Below are 25522 nucleotides of genomic sequence, written 5' to 3'. Positions count from 1 at the left end.
ATCGCATTTAACTTAAAATATTTTTTCTTCTCTTTTTAATCTAACTTTTAAATGAAATAAAGGTGTATTCTAACTTAAATAGTTTCCCAGAAATACAAAATCCATGCAAATAACATATTTGATTCAAAACATCTTGATCTTTTACATTTAATTTTTCAATTATATTTATAGTAAGAATAACAATTTATAATAAAAATTTATAATAATGCAATTGCTCAGTTTAAAAAATTTTGAAAGTAGGTTCTGAAAATGCATGAGGGAAGGAAGTCCTTAACAAACCCTTTCCCCCCAAATTTCAATTCCTTTTTTTTATTATTTTTTTTTATTTATTTATCTTTACGTATTGTTGTCATTTTGTAATTACATTAATTTTTCAAAATAGTAGAACATAGTTCGGAGAAGGGTGAATAAACTAATTAATTTCATAAATTTAGATTTTTCAATTTTTTTGCGAACTTTATTCATTAATTTTATTTTTTTTTTTAAATTCAAGAACAAAATGGTTCCTCGTGCACCACTTAAGAAGCACAACACGAGGTTTACAGACGTAAGTATGGTAGCAAACAATGCAGGATATTTAAACAGAATTGCATACTCATGTAAAATTTAGAAACGAAAAATAATAATAAAAAATAAATAAAAACATTTACAAAAAGGATGAGAAAAACGAAAAATTTAAAATAGTATGCAAAACAAAGTGATTTATAAATTTACATTAAAAACTGAATCAATGAATTCGCAGAAAAGTTTGAAAGCGGTTTTGTTTCCCACAAAAGTGCGAAGAGGGGGAGGAAAGTTAATATTGTGTGACTTTAAGGCAATTATTAAGTTTTTTTCATTTTTCTCAAACTGTGAGCATTTTACAATAAAATGCTCAACGTCTTATGTTCCTCCAATATTGCAATCACACAGATCACTGAAACTTAAGCCAAATCTTTTTAAATATGCCTTGAAGATGCCGTGTCCAGTGAGAAATTGCGTCACATGAAAGTTGCAGAAAAAATGTTGGTTTTCAAGTCAATTTTATTTGGCTAGTTTACTTCCTAGTAAAATTTGGTTTTCAAGTCAATTTTATTTGGCTAGTTTACTTCCTAGTAAAATTTGTTTATTAATTTTATTTGGCTAGTTTGCATCATAGTAAAATTCATCAAAATAAATAGAAATATTTAGAAAAGAAACAGAATATTTTTGAAGTAAGAATTATTTTACGTTGAAATAAGTTTATGTCCGCAGAAAGTATGCGTATGAACTGGACTACCCCCCCCCCTCAAATATCCTCCTTCACAAATTTAAAAATTGTTTGCAAATTTAAACTGGTTGCAAATTTAAAAGTTCACACGCACTTCCTTTGTTCATTTTGTGCATGAACACCTATTAGCTTCGTTACCAGTTCTTAGTCAAATTCTTAAAATGTTTTGATATTCATTAAATCAATTTGGTGTTTTGAAGAGCTAAATATTTTATCTTGAGTAGATATTTTTAAAGTATTATTATCATCATTATTTAAACGAAGTGGGGTTTATTCATTAAGTCTATTGTTTGGCTCTAAAACACAAAACAACTTGAGTTTCTGGTTCTCCTGCAGTTACCTACCACTAATCAAAAATAATTAATATAATAATAAAAAAGAGAATAGATACTTAGGTATTTTATAAATTTATTTCAAGGCTATTCATAAAGTTAAAACATTAAGTTCTATTATTCGTAAAGTAAAGTAAACCATTCATGAAGTTTCATGTAAAAATCTATTTAAGAAAGGATTTACCAGGGAGGAAGGGATTATCTGCAAGGCTTAATCTTTTCTTATCAAGAGATTAAAAGTATCTCTTTTGACTGGCTTATGATTTTATTTTCATTGATTTTATGATGATTTGTTGTATAAATTAATGATAACTATAAATTTATAAGAAATTAATTTCATAAATTACATTATTTATTGAAATGCTATTTAATTAATTATTTTCTATGTTTACTATCAAATTATATTGATAATTTCAGTTGGTGTTGATATTGTTTTGCAATAGTATTGACGCAACTACACTAAGAGGATTGCTAACGAATATATTTCTTTAATACACCAATAAGCTCGCTCGTTTTGTGCCGTTTCATTTTTTTTTCCTTTCCCTCTTTTTTTATCCTTTATTATTTTTATATATATATATATATATATATATATATATATATATATATATATATATATATATATATATATATATATATATATATATATATATATATATATATATATATATATATATATATATATATATATATATATATATATATATATATATATATATATATATATATATATATATATATATATATATATATATATATATATATATATATATTGTTTGTTTGTTTGGATTTTTGGCGCAAGAGCCAGTCTTGGCTATATCGCGCCTCCAACTAGGTAGATATTTTACAGCTAGGTTCACAATTCTGCTTAATAAACATTATCAAAAAAATTTTATTATATAAATATAAATACAATAAAATTTATTTGATATTGTTTCTGTTAAAGTGAGCTACAATATCACATTCAATTTTTGGAAATACAATAATATGGTTCAAATTACTATCAAAGATTGCATCAAATTTTAATTCTATCAACAATGAATCAACAAGATTCTAATCTAGTAGTACAATATTATTAGAGTTAAAAATAATAGCCCAACTAAAGCAAAAGATAATTTTAATTTCCCCCCTTTAATTATAGTAAGTTTGGATCGTAGTAAGTTTTATAGGATTTAAAATTCTAGGGAGATGCTTGTATAAAATGCTAAGGTGATGTTTGTATTCTTAAATTGACAACTATAATTATGCAGAGTATCTAAAATGAAAATCTAAACACGCCATTTTTAGAGAGTTTTAGATTTGTTACGTTTGCCAATTTTTTAGTATTTCAAATAAAATTTATAAGGATTTTTAACAAAAATCTGAATCTAAGTGAGACAAAAAAGAAAAAAAAGTATGACACACGCAAGGCAAGTAATAAAATACAAAAAATTTTATTAAAATCAATTTCAAAACTCCTTCAAATTGACAGATAATTTTCGTCGTTTTCATCTCACTCTAATTGTGATTAAATTGAACATTGAATAGGATGAGCATGAAAAATATTAAAAGTGAAATAATGAAATCATTTTAATAATAATAATAGCATATAATCATTTACAAATAAACTGCTTAGTGTATAATTCAGTAACATGTTCACTAAAGATCTTGTCCACAAAATTAAAAAACAAAATAGTGTTTTCACTGAATCCAAAGATCGAAATTTCTTTTTCTATCTTAATCCTTCTTTTTCCATTTTTTTGTCTATGATGTCAGTATTTTGTTACTGATCTCGCATGTTGCTGATCTTGCAATCAAAATCTGAAAATAAACAAATAAAAAATTAGAAATAAAAATTAAATACAACTTGTCACCTCAATTTTTAGAGAGGTTTATTTCAACAATTAGCGAGGTTTTAGGAGCAAGTTTTAATTTATTTGTGCAATAAATAATGTAGAAAAATATAAAAATCTTGCGTGATCAACAATATTTTATACACGTGAGTTTTGTAAAAAAGAATTTCAGAAACTTATCTGGCACAAAGTTTCTGAACAGAAACCTTTTCCCACCCTTTAACTTTCAATTGGAGGACCATCTCATAAATCGAGATACTGTTTAGGTATCGACGCCATTCCCAGATTGGAATAGATGCTCATAAATTAAACTATTTCGAAAAGTCCTTTAAATTATTTTCGAAAATTAATGCGAATTAATATAAGTAATTTTTGTAATTAAATATTAATTTTTGTCTTGAGCGAAAAATTCGCGCTGACAGATAAGAAATTTTTCCCTGTTAAAAAACTCAGAATAAGATACTGAGAACGCCGTACATCAAACAAGAGTTAAGCAGAACATGGATTGAACAGTACAAATAAAAAAGAAGAAGAAAATTATATAGCTTTTAATGTGTTAGTCAGATTTTCGAGTATTAATACGTAATTCATTAGCATAACGATATTTAAAGTTAAGAGTATTAGTCCCAAAAATGTAATTCATTTGAATAAAAATGCCTTTTTTTTTCGTCCAATTTTGATTTCAGGAATTTGGTTAGATGACAGGTCAAATTTTTGGACCCCTTAACATTAATATTACATTTTCAGAATTTCACCTTCATTAACAGGGCGTACTATAAGTTTTAGTTCTCAAGGACCATTCGACCAACTTCTTTCATATTTTCGACTTTGTCATTAAAGAGTTCAAAAAGTTTTTGACGTAATTTTTTCAGTACAAATGTCTTTGGTTAAGCAAATTTTACGTTCGTGTGGAAAATATTCGAAAATCATATTACTAATTCTAGAGAGATGGTGAAATAAGCAAAACGATAAGTTAACAATCAGTCTCCTAGCAAACTAGTGAGAAGACCATATATTTACAAATTGCTGATCTCTCACCCCTCTTATATTTTTGTCTGTTCTAATATCCAAAGATTTCAACAAAAAATAAGCCTATTTATTAAGATAAAGAAAGTTTTTGTGTTAAAAAATTTGTGAGCCTTTTAATTCATTTGCATTGCTTTTCGCGAAAAGTCAATCACTGGAACAAAGGTTTTCTGGGTGTCCTGTTACTAATTTTACGAACTGTACATAGAATAATGGAGCAAAACAGTAATTTATTTATAACTTTGATGAAAACATTTTGCTGTCTTCGTACTTGACATTATACACACTTAATTATGCAGAAATATATGCATGTGAGTTGGCTAGCAATGCGTTTGGCACAAGCGGAATATGTTTGCACAATTGGCACCCAACCATGTACTTGTTTGTCTAAATTTAAGACTTAGGAGAAAATATTTTGCAGCATTCTTAATTTTTATTTTATACCTCATAACTTTTAAAATTTTTATTTTAAAAATGGTGTTTTAACACTTAAGAGTCACTACCATATTTTTTTATTACCAGATATCTCTGAATATATTTTATTCTAAAATAGCTTTCTTTTTTATTCAATAATATTCTACTCAAAATTAACTTTTTGTAATTTTTTTAGAATTTTCTTATGTAAAATGTGTCTTAAAATTTATTTTGTTTATAATTTATTAAATAGTACTTAGATGGCTTAAAGTTTAACATGAAATGTCTTGATTACAAAAATATGAAAAAGGAAAAAAAAGAGTAGTATTAATACATTAAACATAAAACCAACTTACTCATTTTCGGCAACTTCTTTTGTGAAATTTAGTCCGCTCGGAAATAGAGACAAAATATGATGCAAAATCCTAAATAAAAAATAAAAAATCCATTATTTATTTTCAGAATTACTCAAAGTAAAGAATTACTTTTTTTAATTTGATCAAAAAAAAAAAAAAATTGTTATACTCTTTCTCTTTTTTCTTCTTCTTTAAACAAGAAAATTAAAAACTTTAAATTTTTTTTCAATTATTGAATTTTTATTTGTTAAAAGTAATCATAATAGTTCAAAAGGAAGATATCAATGTAATAATTAATTAGTAATAAATATTGATTTAGTAATAGTATTTGACCAAGATTTTATTTTCCTAACTATTAAGATAGAGAGATGCGGTGATTGAAAAATATTGATGCTGTTTTTGTAGTTGAAACTATGTGGTTACATGCTTTATAGTAAACAAACCGTATAATTGAACTAAATTCAGATAATCTAGAAAAATAAAAATGAAAATTAAGAAAAGAATATATAAAAATCATGATTTTTTTTAATTGTTTACATCGTTGCGGATTTTTTCCCTCTCTTTATGGAAAACTTCCCGTTGAGTTTTTAGTTAATATCATTGAATAAATAATTTATGCATAACTAAATATTTTGTATGCATAAGTATCCTTCCGATTTTACTTTCTCCATTAATTTGGGAATAAAAAATGAGTAATAAATTTACAAGTTCCCTTATAAAAATATTCGAGATAAAAGTTGTTAAAGTTGTTTTAAAAAGGAAAGCATCATCTATTTCGTACTGTAGGCCTATTTATTTCGAGAACGAGTTGTGCTAATTTAGTACGAAAGGACACTTTTAAGTACAAATGAATGTCTGGTCATTCTCATAAAACTAAGAAAATTTATAAACAATCCTCTTCATTGTTTGAAAATTTTAATTTATCCCAGAAACTGTCAAGTAGATGCAAAACTATTTAAAAATTAAAGTTAAAGTAACTAAATAAACTAAATAACTGAAGCAATTGAATGCGTTGTTGATTTCATAAAATAATTAACTAATTAATTAAAAAATAATATCTTACGTTTTCTTTTTCATCTGCGCGCTTTCTTTTACGTTGACGTTTACTAGCCTGAAAGAAAAACAAGTGTTAAGTGACAATTATACAAGATTTTTTTCAAAGAAAAAGTAATTTTAAATGTAAAATATTTTTTTTCCAAATATCTTCAAGGTATTATTGAAACTGATTTTTAAAAAATAAGATCAAAAGTATATATATTTATTTAAAAAAGTATTATAATTATTTTTTTAAAAGTATTTCAATTTTTATGTGTAAAATTTATTTTCAAGAAAGCAGTTTTAAATGAATTACACAAGGGAACTAATTCTTTGAACCATTTAAACAAATACTTCATCTTTACTGATTTTGGTGTGGGGTTTCCTAATTTGAAACTTGATTTGATTTTAAACCTATATTTTTAATGACATTTTCAGCCTACTTTTGTCGGCTTTGTACAAAATTGAAAACGTTACAATTAACATGGGGTCACATAAATGTTCAGCAAACTTCCGGGAGTGTTATCAGGATAAAAACTGAATAAAAGCCCATTCCCGAAAACGGTCACGGTATGCGGCGAAAGGAGCAACCCCTATTATTATCTGTTCATAAGCATACGAGGAAACAGTACATATTAGAGAAACCGCCCCTAGCCGCACATGATGACATTTCCAGACAATGTCATCATGTGCGAGTAATGTAATTTCATTTTCTAATTTTATGTGTTATGTAATTTTAATCCTGATCATGGGCCCTAAACCTGCTAGAAATTCATATAAACCCTTGTTACATATAACGCGTTAAAACTTGAACATTACGACAAAACATAGACTAAAATGTAGTTAAGAAAAAAAATGAACCGATTGCCGATTTAAAATAAGCTAGGTGAAGGAATACAAAATCTGTTTAATAAATCTCCCGCAACTGAAAAAACGAAACATTTGTTTCCGATTATAATTAAGAAAAAAGTTTGCTAGAGTATCTTAACAAAATTATTTATTATTTGATAGAAAGTCAGTATTAAATTATCAAAAACAAGAAAATCGAGTGTATATGTTGTGTAAGAATGATTTTTTTAAAAAATAAACTGTAGCTTAATGATAGGTATAGGTATTTACCATAGCATCAATAAAGTAAAATATAGATTTTGAATTTTCTATGCACACACATATATTCATATACACTTAAATATATACAATGGTGAAACACTGCTGCTTGAAATTATCTATATTTCACCTAAATCAGTGAAAAATGTATGTTTTTCAATATGAGGGGAAAATTTTTTTAATACTTGTTGAGCTAATAACAAGTACTAAAACTTTTTTATTAATCATTGATTTTTTAATATTTATCACGCTATAAATATATTTGCTAATCTACTAAACCAATTCATTGTCAGTAATGTTATCATTTTAAATTCAGTTCTATACAGTTATCTTTTGACAATTCTTACAAAACCAAAGCATAATTATAAAAAATTTTATAATCATGTCGCGCACTTACATTAAAAAAATATGAAATAATTTTTTTAACTTACCGATTTGGTCGACTGTTCAGCATTTGGTTGGCTGGTCAGCTCAAATACTTCCGGTTTCTCAACTAATTTCTAAAAAAAAAACAAAAAAAAAAAAAAAAAAAAAAAAAAAAAAACGTGAATACATATTATTAACATATTTATATATTTTTATATACATATTTATATTTTATCATCAGTATCAAAGCACTTTTTTAAAAAATATTTGTGACTCCAAAGCGTCTTTAGCGCTGTGACAGGTGTTCTTAAAGTATGTATTAAAGATCAAGGACTATCTTGCATGTGAAAGCAAAATGGATAAGTCTTTTCTATTATTATTTGAAATGCATGTCTTCATTGCTGAATTATACTGTCCAAACACAATCAAATTCACTTAAAATTTATGTACAGTGATGTTACCATTTTAAATTCAGTTCTATACAGATATCTTTTGACAATTCTTACAAAACTAAAACATAACTATAAAAAAATATATAATCATCTCATGCACTTACATTAAAAAATATGAAATAATTTTTTTAACTTACCGATTTGGTCGACTGTTCAGCATTTGGTTGGCTGGTCAGCTCAACTACTTCCGGTTTTTCAGCAAATTTCTAAAAAAATAAGTTAATACATATTATTAACATATTTATATTTTTTTATATACCTATTTATATTTTATCATCAGTACGAAAACACTTTTTTTAAAAAATTCGTCACTCCAATGCGTCTTTAACGCTGTGACAGAGGCGTTCTTAAAGTATGTAATAAAGATCAAGGACTACCTTGCATGTAAAAAAAAATGGATAAGTTTTTTCTATTATTATTATTTGAAATGCATGTCTTAATTGCTGAATTGTACTTTCCAAAACATAATCAGATTCACTTAAAATTTATGCACAGCAATGTCATCATTTTAAATTCAGTTCTATACAGTTATCTTTTGACAATTCTTACAAAACCAAAGCATAACTATAAAAAATTATATAATCATCTCATGCACTTACATTAAAAAATATGAAATAATTTTTTTAACTTACCGATTTGGTCGACTGTTCAGCATTTGGTTGGCTGGTCAGCTCAACTACTTCCGGTTTTTCAGCAAATTTCTAAAAAAAAAAGTTAATACATATTATTAACATATTTATATTTTTTTATATACCTATTTATATTTTATCATCAGTACGAAAACACTATTTTTTAAAAATTCGTGACTCCAATGCGTCTTTTACGCTGTGACAGAGGCGTTCTTAAAGTATGTAATAAAGATCAAGGACTATCTTGCATGTAAAAAAAAAAATGGATAAGTTTTTTCTGTTATTATTATTTGAAATGCATGTCTTAATTGCTGAATTGTACTTTCCAAAACATAATCAGATTCACTTAAAATTTATGCACAGTAATGTCATCATTTTAAATTCAGTTCTATACAGTTATCTTTTGACAATTCTTACAAAACCAAAGCATAACTATAAAAAATAATATAATCATCTCATGCACTTACATTAAAAAATATGAAATAATTTTTTTAACTTACCGATTTGGTCGACTGTTCAGCATTTGGTTGGCTGGTCAGCTCAACTACTTCCGGTTTTTCAGCAAATTTCTAAAAAAAAAAAAGTTAATACATATTATTAACATATTTATATTTTTTTATATACCTATTTATATTTTATCATCAGTACGAAAACACTTTTTTTTAAAAATTCGTGACTCCAGTGCGTCTTTAACGCTGTGACAGAGGCGTTCTTAAAGTATGTAATAAAGATCAAGTACTATCTTGCATGTAAAAAAAAATGGATAAGTTTTTTCTATTATTATTATTTGAAATGCATGTCTTAATTGCTGAATTGTACTTTCCAAAACATAATCAGATTCACTTAAAATTTATGCACAGTAATGTCATCATTTTAAATTCAGTTCTATACAGTTATCTTTTGACAATTCTTACAAAACCAAAGCATAACTATAAAAAATTATATAATCATCTCATGCACTTACATTAAAAAATATGAAATAATTTTTTTAACTTACCGATTTGGTCGACTGTTCAGCATTTGGTTGACTGGTCAGCTCAACTACTTCCGGTTTTTCAGCAAATTTCTAAAAAAAAAAAGTTAATACATATTATTAACATATTTATATTTTTTTATATACCTATTTATATTTTATCATCAGTACGAAAACACTTTTTTTTAAAAATTCGTGACTCCAATGCGTCATTTACGCTGTGACAGAGGCGTTCTTAAAGTATGTAATAAAGATCAAGGACTATCTTGCATGTAAAAAAAAAAAATGGATAAGTTTTTTCTGTTATTATTATTTGAAATGCATGTCTTAATTGCTGAATTGTACTTTCCAAAACATAATCAGATTCACTTAAAATTTATGCACAGTAATGTCATCATTTTAAATTCAGTTCTATACAGTTATCTTTTGACAATTCTAACAAAACCAAAGCATAACTATAAAAAATAATATAATCATCTCATGCACTTACATTAAAAAATATGAAATAATTTTTTTAACTTACCGATTTGGTCGACTGTTCAGCATTTGGTTGGCTGGTCAGCTCAACTACTTCCGGTTTTTCAGCAAATTTCTAAAAAAAAAAGTTAATACATATTATTAACATATTTATATTTTTTTATATACCTATTTATATTTTATCATCAGTACGAAAACACTATTTTTTAAAAATTCGTGACTCCAATGCGTCTTTTACGCTGTGACAGAGGCGTTCTTAAAGTATGTAATAAAGATCAAGGACTATCTTGCATGTAAAAAAAAAAATTGGTAAGTTTTTTCTGTTATTATTATTTGAAATGCATGTCTTAATTGCTGAATTGTACTTTCCAAAACATAATCAGATTCACTTAAAATTTATGCACAGTAATGTCATCATTTTAAATTCAGTTCTATACAGTTATCTTTCGACAATTCTTACAAAACCAAAGCATAACTATAAAAAAGAATATAATCATCTCATGCACTTACATTAAAAAATATGAAATAATTTTTTTAACTTACCGATTTGGTCGACTGTTCAGCATTTGGTTGGCTGGTCAGCTCAACTACTTCCGGTTTTTCAGCAAATTTCTAAAAAAAAAAAAGTTAATACATATTATTAACATATTTATATTTTTTTATATACCTATTTATATTTTATCATCAGTACGAAAACACTTTTTTTTAAAAATTCGTGACTCCAATGCGTCTTTTACGTTGTGACAGAGGCGTTCTTAAAGTATGTAATAAAGATCAAGGACTATCTTGCATGTAAAAAAAAAATGGATAAGTTTTTTCTATTATTATTATTTGAAATGCATGTCTTAATTGCTGAATTGTACTTTCCAAAACATAATCAGATTCACTTAAAATTTATGCACAGTAATGTCATCATTTTAAATTCAGTTCTATACAGTTATCTTTTGACAATTCTTACAAAACCAAAGCATAACTATAAAAAATAATATAATCATCTCATGCACTTACATTAAAAAATATGAAATAATTTTTTTAACTTACCGATTTGGTCGACTGTTCAGCATTTGGTTGGCTGGTCAGCTCAACTACTTCCGGTTTTTCAGCAAATTTCTAAAAAAAATAGTTAATACATATTATTAACATATTTATATTTTTTTATATACCTATTTATATTTTACCATCAGTACGAAAACACCTTTTTTAAAAAATTCGTGACTCCAATGCGTCTTTAACGCTGTGACAGAGGCGTTCTTAAAGTATGTAATAAAGATCAAGGACTATCTTGCATGTAAAAAAAAATGGATAAGTTTTTTCTATTATTATTATTTGAAATGCATGTCTTAATTGCTGAATTGTACTTTCCAAAACATAATCAGATTCACTTAAAATTTATGCACAGTAATGTCATCATTTTAAATTCAGTTCTATACAGTTATCTTTTGACAATTCTTACAAAACCAAAGCATAACTATAAAAATAATATAATCATCTCATGCACTTACATTAAAAAATATGAAATAATTTTTTTAACTTACCGATTTGGTCGACTGTTCAGCATTTGGTTGGCTGGTCAGCTCAACTACTTCCGGTTTTTCAGCAAATTTCTAAAAAAAAAAAAAGTTAATACATATTATTAACATATTTATATTTTTTTATATACCTATTTATATTTTATCATCAGTACGAAAACACTTTTTTTAAAAAAATTCGTGACTCCAATGCGTCTTTAACGCTGTGACAGAGGCGTTCTTAATGTATGTAATAAAGATCAAGGACTATCTTGCATGTAAAAAAAAATGGATAAGTTTTTTCTATTATTATTATTTGAAATGCATGTATTAATTGCTGAATTGTACTTTCCAAAACATAATCAGATTCACTTAAAATTTATGCACAGTAATGTCACCATTTTAAATTCAGTTCTATACAGTTATCTTTTGACAATTCTTACAAAACCAAAGCATAACTATAAAAAATAATATAATCATCTAATGCACTTACATTAAAAAATATGAAATAATTTTTTTAACTTACCGATTTGGTCGACTGTTCAGCATTTGGTTGGCTGGTCAGCTCAACTACTTCCGGTTTTTCAGCAAATTTCTAAAAATAAAAATAAAAAGCGTTAATACATACTATTAACATATTTATATATTTTTATTTACATATTTATATTTTATCATCTGTATTAAAACACTTTTCTTTTAAAATTTGTGACTCAAATGCGTCTTTAACGCTGTGAGAGGTGTTCTTAATGTATGTAATAAAGATCAAAGACTATCTTGCATGCTAAAAAAATGGATAAGTCATTTGTATTATTATTATTTGAAAGCATGTCTTAATTGCTGAATAGTACTTTCTAAACATAATCACATTTACTTAAAATTTGATCAGATAAAGAATAAACGCTAAATTCTTTAAATAGTAATTGTTCTGAAACAGCTTTTAGTTCATTATTTAAAATTAAACATTCCGAGCAAGATATCTTAAGCACAAAGGAACTTTAAAAAATGCTTAAAAAGAGAGAGAAATGAAGCTCACCTTCTCATTGCTGGTTACCTCGATTTACATACCAACATCCATAAAATTAAAAAGCACTTCGTCCAAAGGAAAATCAACCTATCAAAGAGTTGAATAAAATGTATTCTTGTTTAATAAATAGACATCTTGTTGAACCTAAGTTTTAGTCTCTAAAGGTGCATTTTGTTTTAGTTTTTTAGACTTATATTAAACTTATCAAGTTTTCAATATGAGGTACAGTTTTTTTTTAATGCTTGTTGACCAATTCATTGTCAGTAATGTCATCATGTTAAAATTAGTTTAAAAACTAATCTCTTGACAATTCATGTAAAACCAAACTATAAAAAGTATAGAAAAATCTCATGCTTTTTTACGTTATTAAATCTGAGGGATTTTTTTTTCTTCTAAATATCACAGCTTTTAAAAATCTTTGATTAAATATGTGTTCGGAATAATTGAAAAAATCATTAGAAATACGTTTGAACCTTCTCACTTGGGGCTCATTTCAATTAAATAAATAAGAGAAAATTATGTCAATAATATATTTTAAACTTACCGACTTGGTGGGCATCTCAGTATCCGTTAACTTCTTTAAAAGAGTTCCTTGTTCCGTTACAACTTTCTAAATAAAGAAAAAATATTTATCAGATGATAATCAGCACTTTCAAAATGAAAAAATAATTAAAAAATGTTCATACAAAAATTAAAATATCTCGCTCAATTCAAGAAATATTGAAATATTTAGAGTTGAATAAAAGATTCAAATTAATTCAATTCAATATTATTTCAAAAATATATTAATATTGAATTACTTAGAGTTAAATAAAGGATTTAAAATGCTTTATGATTTTGCTCTATTTAGAAACTTTGAATATTAAAACTAAATCATAACTATCCATTCGAAAAGTTTTGAAATGTTTAGAACATAATAGAAGATTTAAATCGCGTTAAAATATTATTTATGTTTCTATTAGAATTTTTACAAGCTAATTCCAGAGAAAGACAGTAAGTATAACAATATTTTATTTTATAACCGTCTTTAAACAGCCGATCCACTTTTTAGGTTTACGACTACTAATGTTCAACTCCGAAGACTACGAGAAGCTTCCACAGTTAGCCTGACGGCAAAGAAATTCTAACCCATGATCCGTCTACCACTGAGGCTATTTCATGTCAATATTGTGGTCGGTGCAAGCTGGATGCGGAATTTGTGTTGACAGCCATCGATGGGATTCGAACCCGTGTCACCTCATTTGAAGGCGAACGCTCTGCCCCTCAGTAATAGTGGCTCAAGTATGACAATATTGCCAAAAATAGGGAAAAGTAAAATAATATAATTTTATTCATTTTTAAATGAAAAGTAGAAAAATAACTAAATTTTGCTAAATAGCAGCATTGTTTTTAAAATTTATTGACTAAAGATACCTCTCGATCATTTCGTATTCTGCACAGCTCTGAATAAAGCGGGTCTTTCAAAACTTCCTATAAAAAGATAAACATTTATATAAATATAGATCAATAAATAGAAAATAAATAAAATAACAATTTAAAAAAAAAGTTTTTTTTTTCTTTTTTAAGAAAATTAAAAAATAATTGTATTTGTGCCAGATAAAATTTTAAAACAGTAGGAAGATTCAGTTTCCTAACTTTCAAAAATAAAAAAGTTTCTGATTGATAGTTCATTCAATTGATCGGAAACATGATATTAAAAGAAGTTTTTTTTTATAATGTATGTATTTTATTTAGTGATAATCATGCCGATATGTTTTCCCTGTAAGAAATTCAGGATCAAATTACGGTAAAATGTATTGGATTAAAGGTGCTTTTTAACGTAACATTCATTTTCGCGAAAACAGGTTATGGAAGAAAATCTGATAACCCGTAATTACTAACAGCCATAATCATCGTAAAATAGCTGAATAACTGTAATAAAATAAAAATTACAGTAAAATTTACGATATAAATGGATCTTGTGATAGAAAAATTTTACGGATGATGTATCCAAAAAGCTGAAACTATAGCCATAGTTTCATCTCAAATATCTTACAGTGTTGTTGCAGTGGCCCGGGAAGACTAAAACTTTCATTGTCACTGGACAAGTAAAGATTTGAGAAATCTAGCTAGTTGTGAAATGTTCGAAACTTTGAGTTCTTGATTTCACTTTCCAAATAGGAATATATACAATAATAACAAAACTTTCAAACAAGACAATATATTTTAAATATTAAAATTTCGTGAAAAAAGTTTTTTGAAACAATACTTACATAATACTTGTCTGATTTCCTCATTTTCTTTTGAATTTCTGTTAGAATCTGTAAAATATGCGTTAATATTCGTATTAATAATTAATTAGGAAATAAAATAAAGTGAATAGTCAGTCTTTCAGAATATAAAATAAATAATACTTACGTAATTTTCTGTACTGTTATAAAGATCCACTTCCATGCGATTAATTTCCTAAATAAGCACATAAAAATAAAAAATAAAGTAAATTACTCAATGTTATTGTTAATTCAAGATAATAAATATATATCATTTAACGGATAAAATTTTAAGTAAATGAATTTAGTTTGTGAAACTCATACTGTTTAACATACTATATTGAAAAAAATTTTTTTATAGCCTATTGAAAATCGAAATATATTCTTAACAGTCCTCTTTACCGTCGATCGAACTCAACTGTCAAAGAGGTAGAGACGGAGAGGAAAAATTCTAAACAAAAATTTAGTAAAACAATTGTTGAAAAATTGTTAAATAATAAACACTTATATATTTTTAAATTTTTTATAAATATCTTTGCTTTGAACAATTTAAGTTAAAAGAATTTTTCAGCTGCAACAAACCGCTTTTAATCTGTTTAAACTGTGAAAAAAATTAATTTTCTAAAAATCTAAAAACCGACAATTGTATAGTTTTAAGCTACAGACTAAACACCACAAATTTTATATTTTTATTGTTTTAAAGTTTTGTGGAAAGTTCTATAAAAGTTTTGAAAATTATAAAGCGCTATTTCTTCCAATCTTCTAATATATATATTTCAAATATATATATATATATATATTTCAAAACACCAGAAGTTTCATCCAACCTATGGTTAATGTTTTCAATATAGTTATAGTAATATAGTAAATAACAAGTATCTCCAGCTCTTGACTTGCTTGACTTCCGGTTAGAAAGTTAGCAGCTGCTTACTACAGCTTATTCTGTGAGACTATAATTTCAAATAGATAATTTTGTTTTCAATAAAAAGAAATGAATTATATGATTTCTGAGCACAAATCAACTTTTTTTCATAAGTTATTAAAAATATTAAGTAATTCTGGAGAGTTAAATATGAAAATTTTTATTAGTTATTTACGGATATACTATTAAAAAATATGCCGTGGTTGCTAGATTTGGAATGAACTCGCTTTTTTTACGGCAGTCCTGATTTGATCTTTTTTAACTACCTGTTCGCTTTTTTTTAACTGCCTGTTTCTTAACTGCCTGTGTTTTATTACTGCCTGTTCGCGTTGCAAGACGCGTACTATCTTACATTTGTGTTAGCATATCGTTCCAGATGCGAGACTAAGCTCATTTTGCAAATTATCATTTATGTTGAAATTTTTAAAGTTGGTATAGTGGTGACAAGGTAATAAGTGCTTTAAAACGATTCTTTTTTTCAAATGATAATTCTTCAAATGTTAAGGTACACAGCAAGAGGCAATTCAAGTTTAAGACTTAGTACTCTCTGTAAACACAAATTATAAATTATGTAACAAGTACTATGTATGCAAGAAATACTACGCAAGAAAGTCTCAAAGCACAATGATTATGTTGTGAGCCAAATGCTCTCAAAATACACCAGGAAATTTACCCGAAAGTATAGGCAGTAAAGAGCCTGCAGCTCTCTCTAGTGTAGAAAGCACCATCCATCCCCACCTCCTTTACTGGATTAATCACTTATTAACAACAACCACCACAACATAATTACATATTTATATTTCAAAAAGTTGATACTTACATAAGCTTCCTGAATCTTCGAAACGTTCCGAGATGAATCATTAAACACTTCGGATTTCTGAAAAAAGGCAACTAATTAGAAATCTTTAAAGGGTTAGTTTATGAAAAAAAAAAAGTCTTTTCCCAAATTAATCGATAAAAAATGTAGTTTATATAAACTAAGGAGTAGTTAAGGAGAAGAGTCATTTTTGAAAGAAAAGTTAATACTCCACGTAAGCAAACTTGTTTCGTATCTCTTAGTTAATTTGTATAAAAAGTGCGAAAGATTTAATTAATTGAATACGATCATATTTACGTAATCTAAGAAATGTTAAAAGATACGAAAGTACTAAAGATATACGCTGTAAGAATTTTCTTTCTGAAAATACGGTAAAATAACCGGTAGCAGTCTGTTCATCTGAATACCCATATTGTTTATAGGTAGGAACATTTTTTACCTTAGCTATTTTGAAACCGTTTGCAACTGGTATGGTTAAAAAAGCATGAGTACAGAACTATATGGTTTTGTGACCATTCACTACTGGTATAGTTTCCGAACCAAAAAATGAAAACAAAGCGGATACTGTAGGTGCTGCGCTATTAGAATAAAATGAGGAAACAGTAGGAATAATAAAAATAAATCTAATACTGCTTTATAGAATAATAAAAAAAATAATTAATAGAATCAGATTAATAATAATTCGTAATAATAATAAGTAATAATAATAATTTACAATAATTAATAACTAAGCACTTTAAAATGCTATGATCTAAAATTTTACGAGTAAAATGCTTACACAATCGATTTCAGGAGATGAATCATTCAATGTAGATGTTGAACTCGACTAATGAAATAAATAGAAAGAAAAATATCTCTCGTTAAAAACATTATCACAAAATGAACTGAAATGTTATTCATATAAAATAATATAATTTGACTTCCTTCGCAAATATATTTTTCAAGAAAAAATATAAAATTAAAATTATTTTTCATTTATTTTAAATCGTATTTAATTCCATGAAAGAATAATACTCGCAAATTTCTTTACTGGAGATGTATCTTCCAAATAATAAAGACACTCATTTTTACTCATATTGATTCACTCATTCACACTCATATAAATTCACTTTAAAAGAATTCAAAATTAGAAAAATTTAAAAATAATAAAAAGGAAAAAATTTTAAAAAATAAAATAACATTTTTAAGATTTTTCTCTAGAAAAGGGTCAGAATTAATCAATAATTTTTTAAATTTTATATTCCCCAAGAAATATATTGAAAATTACAAAAGATCTTCATCTTCTCTATATTCCTGGACATTGAATAAGGTTTTAACAAATTAAAACCAGTTTGATTGCCTGATGAAATTTGTTGATAATTTCTGAGATTCGTGTTTCCCATTCCAATCAATATTCATCGAGAATCAAACATGACTTTTTGTTCCAAATATCGCATTCTACTATATCGATTCGTTAGATTCTTAAAACATGGAATGAATTTCGACTCCCTTGTTATCAATGACTCCAAATATATAATATAAAAACAATAGGAAAACCCATCTCGGATATAAAAACAATAAAAAGGAAGAAGTTCTATTAATTTAATTTAAACAAATTTTCATTATTTATGTAAAATCACATAAAATGTTTCTTGAAGGATATCCCTTGCAATGAGGAACTTTCTTAATGTTTAGAAGGGGAAAAAAAAGATAAGTTGAAAGCAACTTACCTGTTGAGAACTGGAAATCTCTAGTTTGATGGCAAAAGTTGTTCCATCATAAGTAACTTCCTATAAAAAAGAGTATCAATATTTATTAATGCTGTAAAATATATGACTCTCTAAATCACAGACTTATAATCTATATCAGTGTTTACCTGTCATAAAAACTCTATCACGATATTCAAGTCTTAGATAGCTTTGAAATTCATGCAACAATATTTTTAAAGATGGAAAACGATAACTAATATTTGTTTACAAGAGCTGAATATTGTTTTAATTTATGAAAAAACAAAACAAAAGGAAACAACAACAATATAATGATCAGCTCTTCATATATATTTTACGGACATGACTTTTATCTCTTTTAGTCTTTCACTTCTTTTTAAAATTTACATTTAATTTTAAATTTGATCTCTTGACGCTTTGATACTTAACACTAATTGTTTTAAACGTTCATTGCTGCATTCTCTTTCGTTTGCCCGACTCTGAGGATTTATAACCCACGATGCGCTGAACACTGAATATATTAAGCGTCCCTGAATAATTTTCCCTGAAATAGTTTATTTAATATTTTAAATAGAAATTTAAAGCACTAAATATTTTTAATGGGTTACTAAAATTAAGCTCGCCTTTAAAACAAATTTTTTTTTTTGCGAAAAAGTCACTAAAATGATCCTATTGCGCATGCAAATATTTTTTGTTAGTAAACAAAAAAAAATAATGAATAAAAAAACTTTAACAGTGAAAAAGTAAATGAAAAATTTGACTATAATATTGCATAAAATTGACAAAATAAGAATTGTTTGAAAAAATTAGAGCGAATATATTTCTGAAATTGCGCTAGCTTTTCAAACGAAATGTTTTTGGGATAAATCCATGATATTGGTCCTATTGCGCATGCAAATATTTGTCTTTAGTTAACGAATAAAAATAGTGAATAAATAAAATTTATGCATTGAGAAAGAAAATTGAAAATTTGATAATCGGATTTTATTGAAAGCTGACTGTAATTATTGTTTGAATGGATGAAAAGCGATCTCAATGATGCTAAAAAATTCTCTAAAATTCCAGAATAACAATAACTATATTTTACTTTCTTGTTACGGGAAATGATGCATGAGTTAAAATATAGTGCTGATTAGAATAAATATCTAATGCAAAGTTCCTGGAGAAAAAGTAATGTAAATCTATAACAGTACAATATATAGATAATTGTAGTACATTTAATTGTAGTTTAAGGCTATTAAATTAAAATAATTTAATAGCCTTAAACTACAATTAAATGTACTACAATTATCTATATATTGTCCACATTAAAAGGACTTCAATAAATAAAACAATAATTCTTCAATAAATTTTATATATTCTCGATACTACTTAAAACATATAATTTCAATATTTATTTAACCATAAACTAAAATTAAATGCAATTTTTTCTTTTATTGTTCTTATTAATTAGAGAGGAAAGAAATTTTTTGTTGCGCTTATAAAACTTTTAAATTCATAACTAAAAGTAATAGAATATGACCTATCCATTTTAGATACTAGTGGAAAATAAATAACTAAATAACCATAAAGTAAATTTCAATGCAATATTTTCGATTTTTTGTTCATATTAAATGGACTGGAATAAATAATGTTTGTCGTGATTATTGAATATTTTTAATTTATAACTAAAAATAATAGAATATGATTTATTCATTCTAGATATTATATATAATTTAAAAAATATTTAGCTATTAATTGAAGTTAAATGCAGTTTTTTGATTTATCGTTGATATTAAATGGACAGAAATAAAATAAAAAAATTTGTGTGTATTAAATTTCCCTGCTTGTAATTAAAAATAGTAATCGAATTATTTTCTGAAAATATTAAAACATTTGAAAATTTTCTAATGAGTTAAAAAAATAAATTTCTGCATTTTTGGATGAAAAAAAATGCCAATAATTTCTCAATATTTAAAAAGGCAATGATTTAAGATGAAGAGATAGAATAAGATAACATAGATTTTTGTCTATAAACGAAGTTTACTCTTCCTTTTTAGCTGTAATTAATTTGTTTAAATGCACAAGCAAAGAATAAACTAATTATTATGTCTATTTTTAAAAGCAACTTTCACGCAAAAGTCCTGATTTAGAGAAATCTTTAACAAATGGATTTCTTAATAAATTAAAACTAAAATTTTTTAGAATGTTTAATAAAAAATGATTTAAAATGTCTTTTATATTTAAGGCTTTCCTTACTATTTATCAGTAATACTTACTGAAACTATTATGAACTAATTAATAAAAATCTATGTTTCCTAGAAATATGAAAAAGAAATCATGACAATTCTGATTCCATTAAAAAAAAGAAAAAAAGAGGAGCAGGAAAGAAAAAGAAATGGCGAAATAGCTAACGTTAATAATTTTTTCATAATTATTTTTTCAACGTAAAAGCATTTTATTTTAGAAGAAATAGTGGTTTAAATACATAATTAACAAAACAAAATTATTTTTTGCTAATAAAGTAAAATAAAAACATGTTATGTACCTGTTGATGCCTAGGAGCCATCTCACAATTAACGCGTGTTTTAATTATGGATAAAATGGTTAGGAAAAAAACTAATGTAAATGAGAAGTCTAATAACGAACACGACAAAATATATCCTCTGGTGGGACTGACTACTGAACAAATACCCCTTTTCACCCACCTCTCCCCCAAACTGCCCCCTCTGGTGGCTAACTTGTCAGCATTTCGAAATAAAAAGAATATTCAGCATTTTGAAATTTAAAATATATCATCAAACATCTGGCAATTTTTCACAAACCAAACCATATTTCAACAATACCGGTTTTTTAATTCCCTCTTTCAGTTTTTAAACCTTTTTACCAGCTTTCGATTCGATTTAACGAAAATGACGTTTTCATCAATTGTTTTAGACAAAAAAAAAAAAAATTAATAATAATAATAATAATAATAAAAAATAAAAAATAAATGAATAAAAAAAAATAAAAAACAGTTAAAAAAAATTTTTTTTTTTTCAGTTTAGTATAAATTATTTTATTAAGAAAATATGTTAATTCTTTTAATGGCAATTTTGAAGGATTAACACTAAGCACGGAAATGAGCGAAAAATTTTCAATTATCATTGTTAATTACAATATTAATATTTTTTTTAATTTCTTTTTCAAACGAAGTGTAACTACTTTAAAAAGATTTCTTCCCTTCATTGATAAGAAATTTTTTATACCCAAGAGTTGCGATTTAGCTGATATAGGTAGAATTAGTCATTTAAATTCGAGTTTAATAAAACAATCTTTTATACAGTGAATTCGCGATAACTCGAATCTGATAGGACTGACGAAAAACTTCAACGTATCGGAAGTTCGACTTACCGTTAGTTTCGGTTTTGAACTTTCAAAATATTGTCGGATTATTTAATTAATGCTTATTAATTACAAATCTTTTAATTGCTTACAATATTTAAGATCATTTTTCTGACAAGCCATTTACGATAAGACTGTTTGAAGCACTTTATGATACCCTGGTCCATCGGCTGCAACTTTGCTGTTGTGTTTGGCGGGAGAAACTGCAAGTTTACTGCTTTCAAATTAGATAGATCACTATATGCTGTGCATTTATTCATAAAGAGTATCACTTTCTTTTTTTAGCGAAGAATTTCCGATCCAATTTTCTTACATAGTCTTCAAATAAAACTGATGTCATCCAAAACTTTTTGTTAGACTTGTAATCCAAAGGATACGTTTTTACATTCTTGAAACATCGGGGATTTCGTTTTTTTCCGATAACAAGTAAGGGCAATTTCTCTGTCCCAGACGCATTTCCTCCAACTAGGACAGTCAAACGTTCCTTGCTCATTTTACCCCCTGAGCAGTTTTCATCCTTAAACATCATAGTCTTATTTGGAAGACATTTAAAAAATAAACCCATTTCATCAATATTGAAAATATCATTTTTACTGTATCCTTGAAGTAAATTTGGTAACGTTTCATTTAACCACTGTTCACATACTTCAAAAGGGACAGCTTTAGCTTCTCCATGAAGAGTGCGAAAGACATTGTGCGTGTGTTGCAAAGGAAGGGGCAAGATATCAGCTCCTAGGTTTTTTTTCTTGCTTTAAGAGATCCAAAAAAAAAAAAATCGAGTTAAAGGGAGTAAAACTCGAGTAATCGAGAATAATTAACATGAAATTGAAGATAAAAGGGTCGGGGCCTCATAAAAAAATCGAGTTATTGTAATATTCGAGTTATCGTATTTCGAGTTATAGCGAATTGACTGTATTTATCAAATGTAATACTGTCTAATTTTTTTAGTTTAACTAAAATAGCTGCACACTTTCTGCCAGCTTCTAACTTTCTTTAACGAAATAATGTTAAATAAACTTTATAATTGTTAATTTCGAAAGAAAATAGAGCGAGAAAAAATACGGCCAAAACTTATGCTCTATGGGAACACTCTCGGGAAAATTCATATGAAATTTCTCAGTAATTTTTAACGAAGCACTTTAATGATTTTGGTAAAATTAACAATAAAATATTCTTTCATAATATATGATAAAATTTAGTAAATGTGATAACATTCAGTAATTTTATTATGATACCCTACGGCATGGCATTAAACTATTTATTCGGTTAAATTTACTTTTCTGTTTTGCATTTTCTACTAAATGTGTGGTAATCAGAACTTTTATTTATAAAACCAAAATTTCTAGCAAAACCATTACTATGTAAATGGAGAAATACCCTAATTAATGGTTTAAATACATTTGTTGATTTTCCTCATCGAAATTATTCTTTTCATTTATTCATACATATGTCCACCATAAATGCCACTACAAAATAGTGCGGTAATTTTACCTGATTTTTTTCCACGTAATATTAAGTTTCAGAATTTAAAAGGATTATTCTAATGGTTAAAGAGCATAAAAAATAATTAGGATTAAAATTTGTTTTTAAAAAAAGTTTTAGAATTGACTAGGTTAAAACTTCACAAAAGTGAATTGTAATCGGGATGAATAATTGGAATTACTAGTAAAGACTAAGTATTGCGCTTCTGTAACATTTGTTTACTTATGTTATGAGCTTTAAAATAGTAATTAATTATTTTTTTTCTCCTTAGTTTCAGATCTCCGCAGATTTAGACCGCAAATACCTCTTTTGAGATTTAAAAAAAACGTATTTAAAGCTTGCTATTATGTCCGTAACAAGCAGGCTGAAACAATAGTAAGAAAACAAATATTTTTAAAAAAATATTATATATGAAATATTTTGAATATTATATGTCCTTTGAAATTAAAAATATAGGCATTTAGTATGCATGATATTACCATAAATACCCAGTTGTGATAATGAAAGGATTTTTTTTCTATGTTACGTGTAAACAATTTAATGCAGAAAAAAAAAATTCCACATCAATAATTTCCTTATTGATGTGGAGTTTTTTTTTTCTCCTATTGGCCGGTATATGAATCACTGAAACTATTAAAAAGATATTATAGAAGATTTAATATATAACAATGGGTCTCAGATTTACATTTTTTCCGCTATCGCGCATAAATTCCGTCTGGCAGTGGTGATTACTCTAATATCACTCTGTAAAAATTTCCTAACTAGAAAAAAAAGTGAAATAAAAACCAACGCACACATTTTACATTCCATGAAGTTTGCATCTTCTGTAAAATTAATCTCTCTAATTATTTGAGCTTTTAAATAATATTTAATGCAAGGATGAGAACTACACAAGATTAAAATGTACTACCCGCATTTAAAAATACCACCCTGGCATTTAAAAATACCACCTTGCTTGAAAATGGCAAATCTGTTATCAGATGTTGCAGTAAACTTTGTAAAGTAAATGATTCTTTCAGTTGTTCTGTTTTCCCAGCACGTATCATTCAAGATTAAAGCAAAAATAGAAGTGTCAAATCCACATTCACCACAGGTGCGCATCTCACAAATTTAAAGTACTAATTTCACTCAAAAAGTTAAACTCATTCATCATAACCACCCACAACAGTGGCGGATCTTTGGTTTCCAGCTGCTGCGTTCGTTATCAGTTGTGAGGAAGGGTATTTAGGAAGTAAATTATGAATATCAATCCGCATTGTGTGTTATTTATTCTTCAGTACCTAGATCGAATGTGTACACTTTCATTGTTCCTCATAAAAAGAGTTTTCTGAATTCTAAGAATCATTACAAGAGAACACGTGTCTGCCAAACCCATTTAAAAAGGAAAGAACGTGCATTTCCCGCCTTTCACACGTTTTTGCACTTATTAAAATTTAGTCGAATAAATTTTTTAAAATATGTTCAAAAATATTAAATAAAGAAGAAACAAATAATTTATATTAGGTCTATCGAAGAATTTAAAGCAACCGTAGGGAAAATTTGTAAGCCTTTATCCATTTTATTACTAAGATCCTAAAAAACGCGGAACTCTAAATGTTTTTTTTTTTTTTTTTTTGTTCTTTTTTTCCTGAAAAATGGTTAAAACAATTTTCCAAGAAAATAAAATTTAAAATTAGGCAATTTGTATTTTTTTTTAAAATTCGTAGGGAATAATTAGTATAAGTTATAAAATATTGCGCAGTTAAAATTTTGTCCGCGTAATAAGCCGTAATCATTCGAATTTGCTACAACTATAATAAATTGCCAATTTAAACCACATTTTCGTGTAAATTTAATCATTCGATACAATGGTTCAATTCGAACAAAAATATGGTTTAATCTATTATCTCATCTTAATATTTTAGCTGACAAAAATTGAAATCTAACAAATTACGACTAACAAAAGCTTAACAAAAAAATCTGAATTCCTTTAATTATCAAAGGAAACAGACAAGAATTGAATTATATGGAATATTCACAAGTCTAATTAGGTCATCAAACTACTTTTGACGTTTTAATTTTGATGATGCTTTATTCATTAGTGATTATAATAATTTCGCTAGTGTTTTTGCTTTTCCTCGCTTGAATACAAATTTTTTATTTCCATTGTATGCATTTTTTACTATATTTTTTGACGAGATTTCGATATATAAGTTAAGAATGC

General features: G+C 26.3%; 1 protein-coding gene and 1 long non-coding RNA gene across 2 annotated transcripts; both read right to left on the bottom strand.

Annotated features, from left to right (window-relative positions):
• Nucleotides 1-3024: 3024 nt before the first annotated feature.
• LOC147814591 (uncharacterized) lies at nt 3025-6390 on the bottom strand. The gene is made up of 3 exons (XR_015430743.1): nt 6273-6390; nt 5210-5278; nt 3025-3381 (listed from the first exon to the last, which is right to left on the bottom strand). It is a non-coding gene; the product is annotated as an uncharacterized LOC147814591 (long non-coding RNA).
• Nucleotides 6391-7773: 1383 nt separating this feature from the next.
• On the bottom strand, nt 7774-21309 carry LOC147814590 (uncharacterized). Its single transcript, XM_087156494.1, has 12 exons — nt 21002-21309; nt 18478-18537; nt 17547-17594; nt 16772-16828; nt 15178-15225; nt 15033-15080; nt 14194-14250; nt 13325-13390; nt 12822-12867; nt 10686-10723; nt 9796-9864; nt 7774-7851 (listed from the first exon to the last, which is right to left on the bottom strand). Exons 1-12 carry the CDS (start codon nt 21020-21022, stop codon nt 7774-7776), a joined length of 636 nt encoding a protein of 211 aa, XP_087012620.1. The 5' UTR covers nt 21023-21309.
• Between the last annotated feature and the right edge of the window lie 4213 nt (nt 21310-25522).

The sequence above is a fragment of the Parasteatoda tepidariorum genome, chromosome 2, assembly GCF_982258835.1.
Source record: "Parasteatoda tepidariorum strain Cologne lab strain chromosome 2, Ptep-v5.0, whole genome shotgun sequence".
NCBI lineage: Eukaryota > Metazoa > Arthropoda > Arachnida > Araneae > Theridiidae > Parasteatoda > Parasteatoda tepidariorum.
This window is presented reverse-complemented; position numbering and strand designations above follow the sequence as displayed.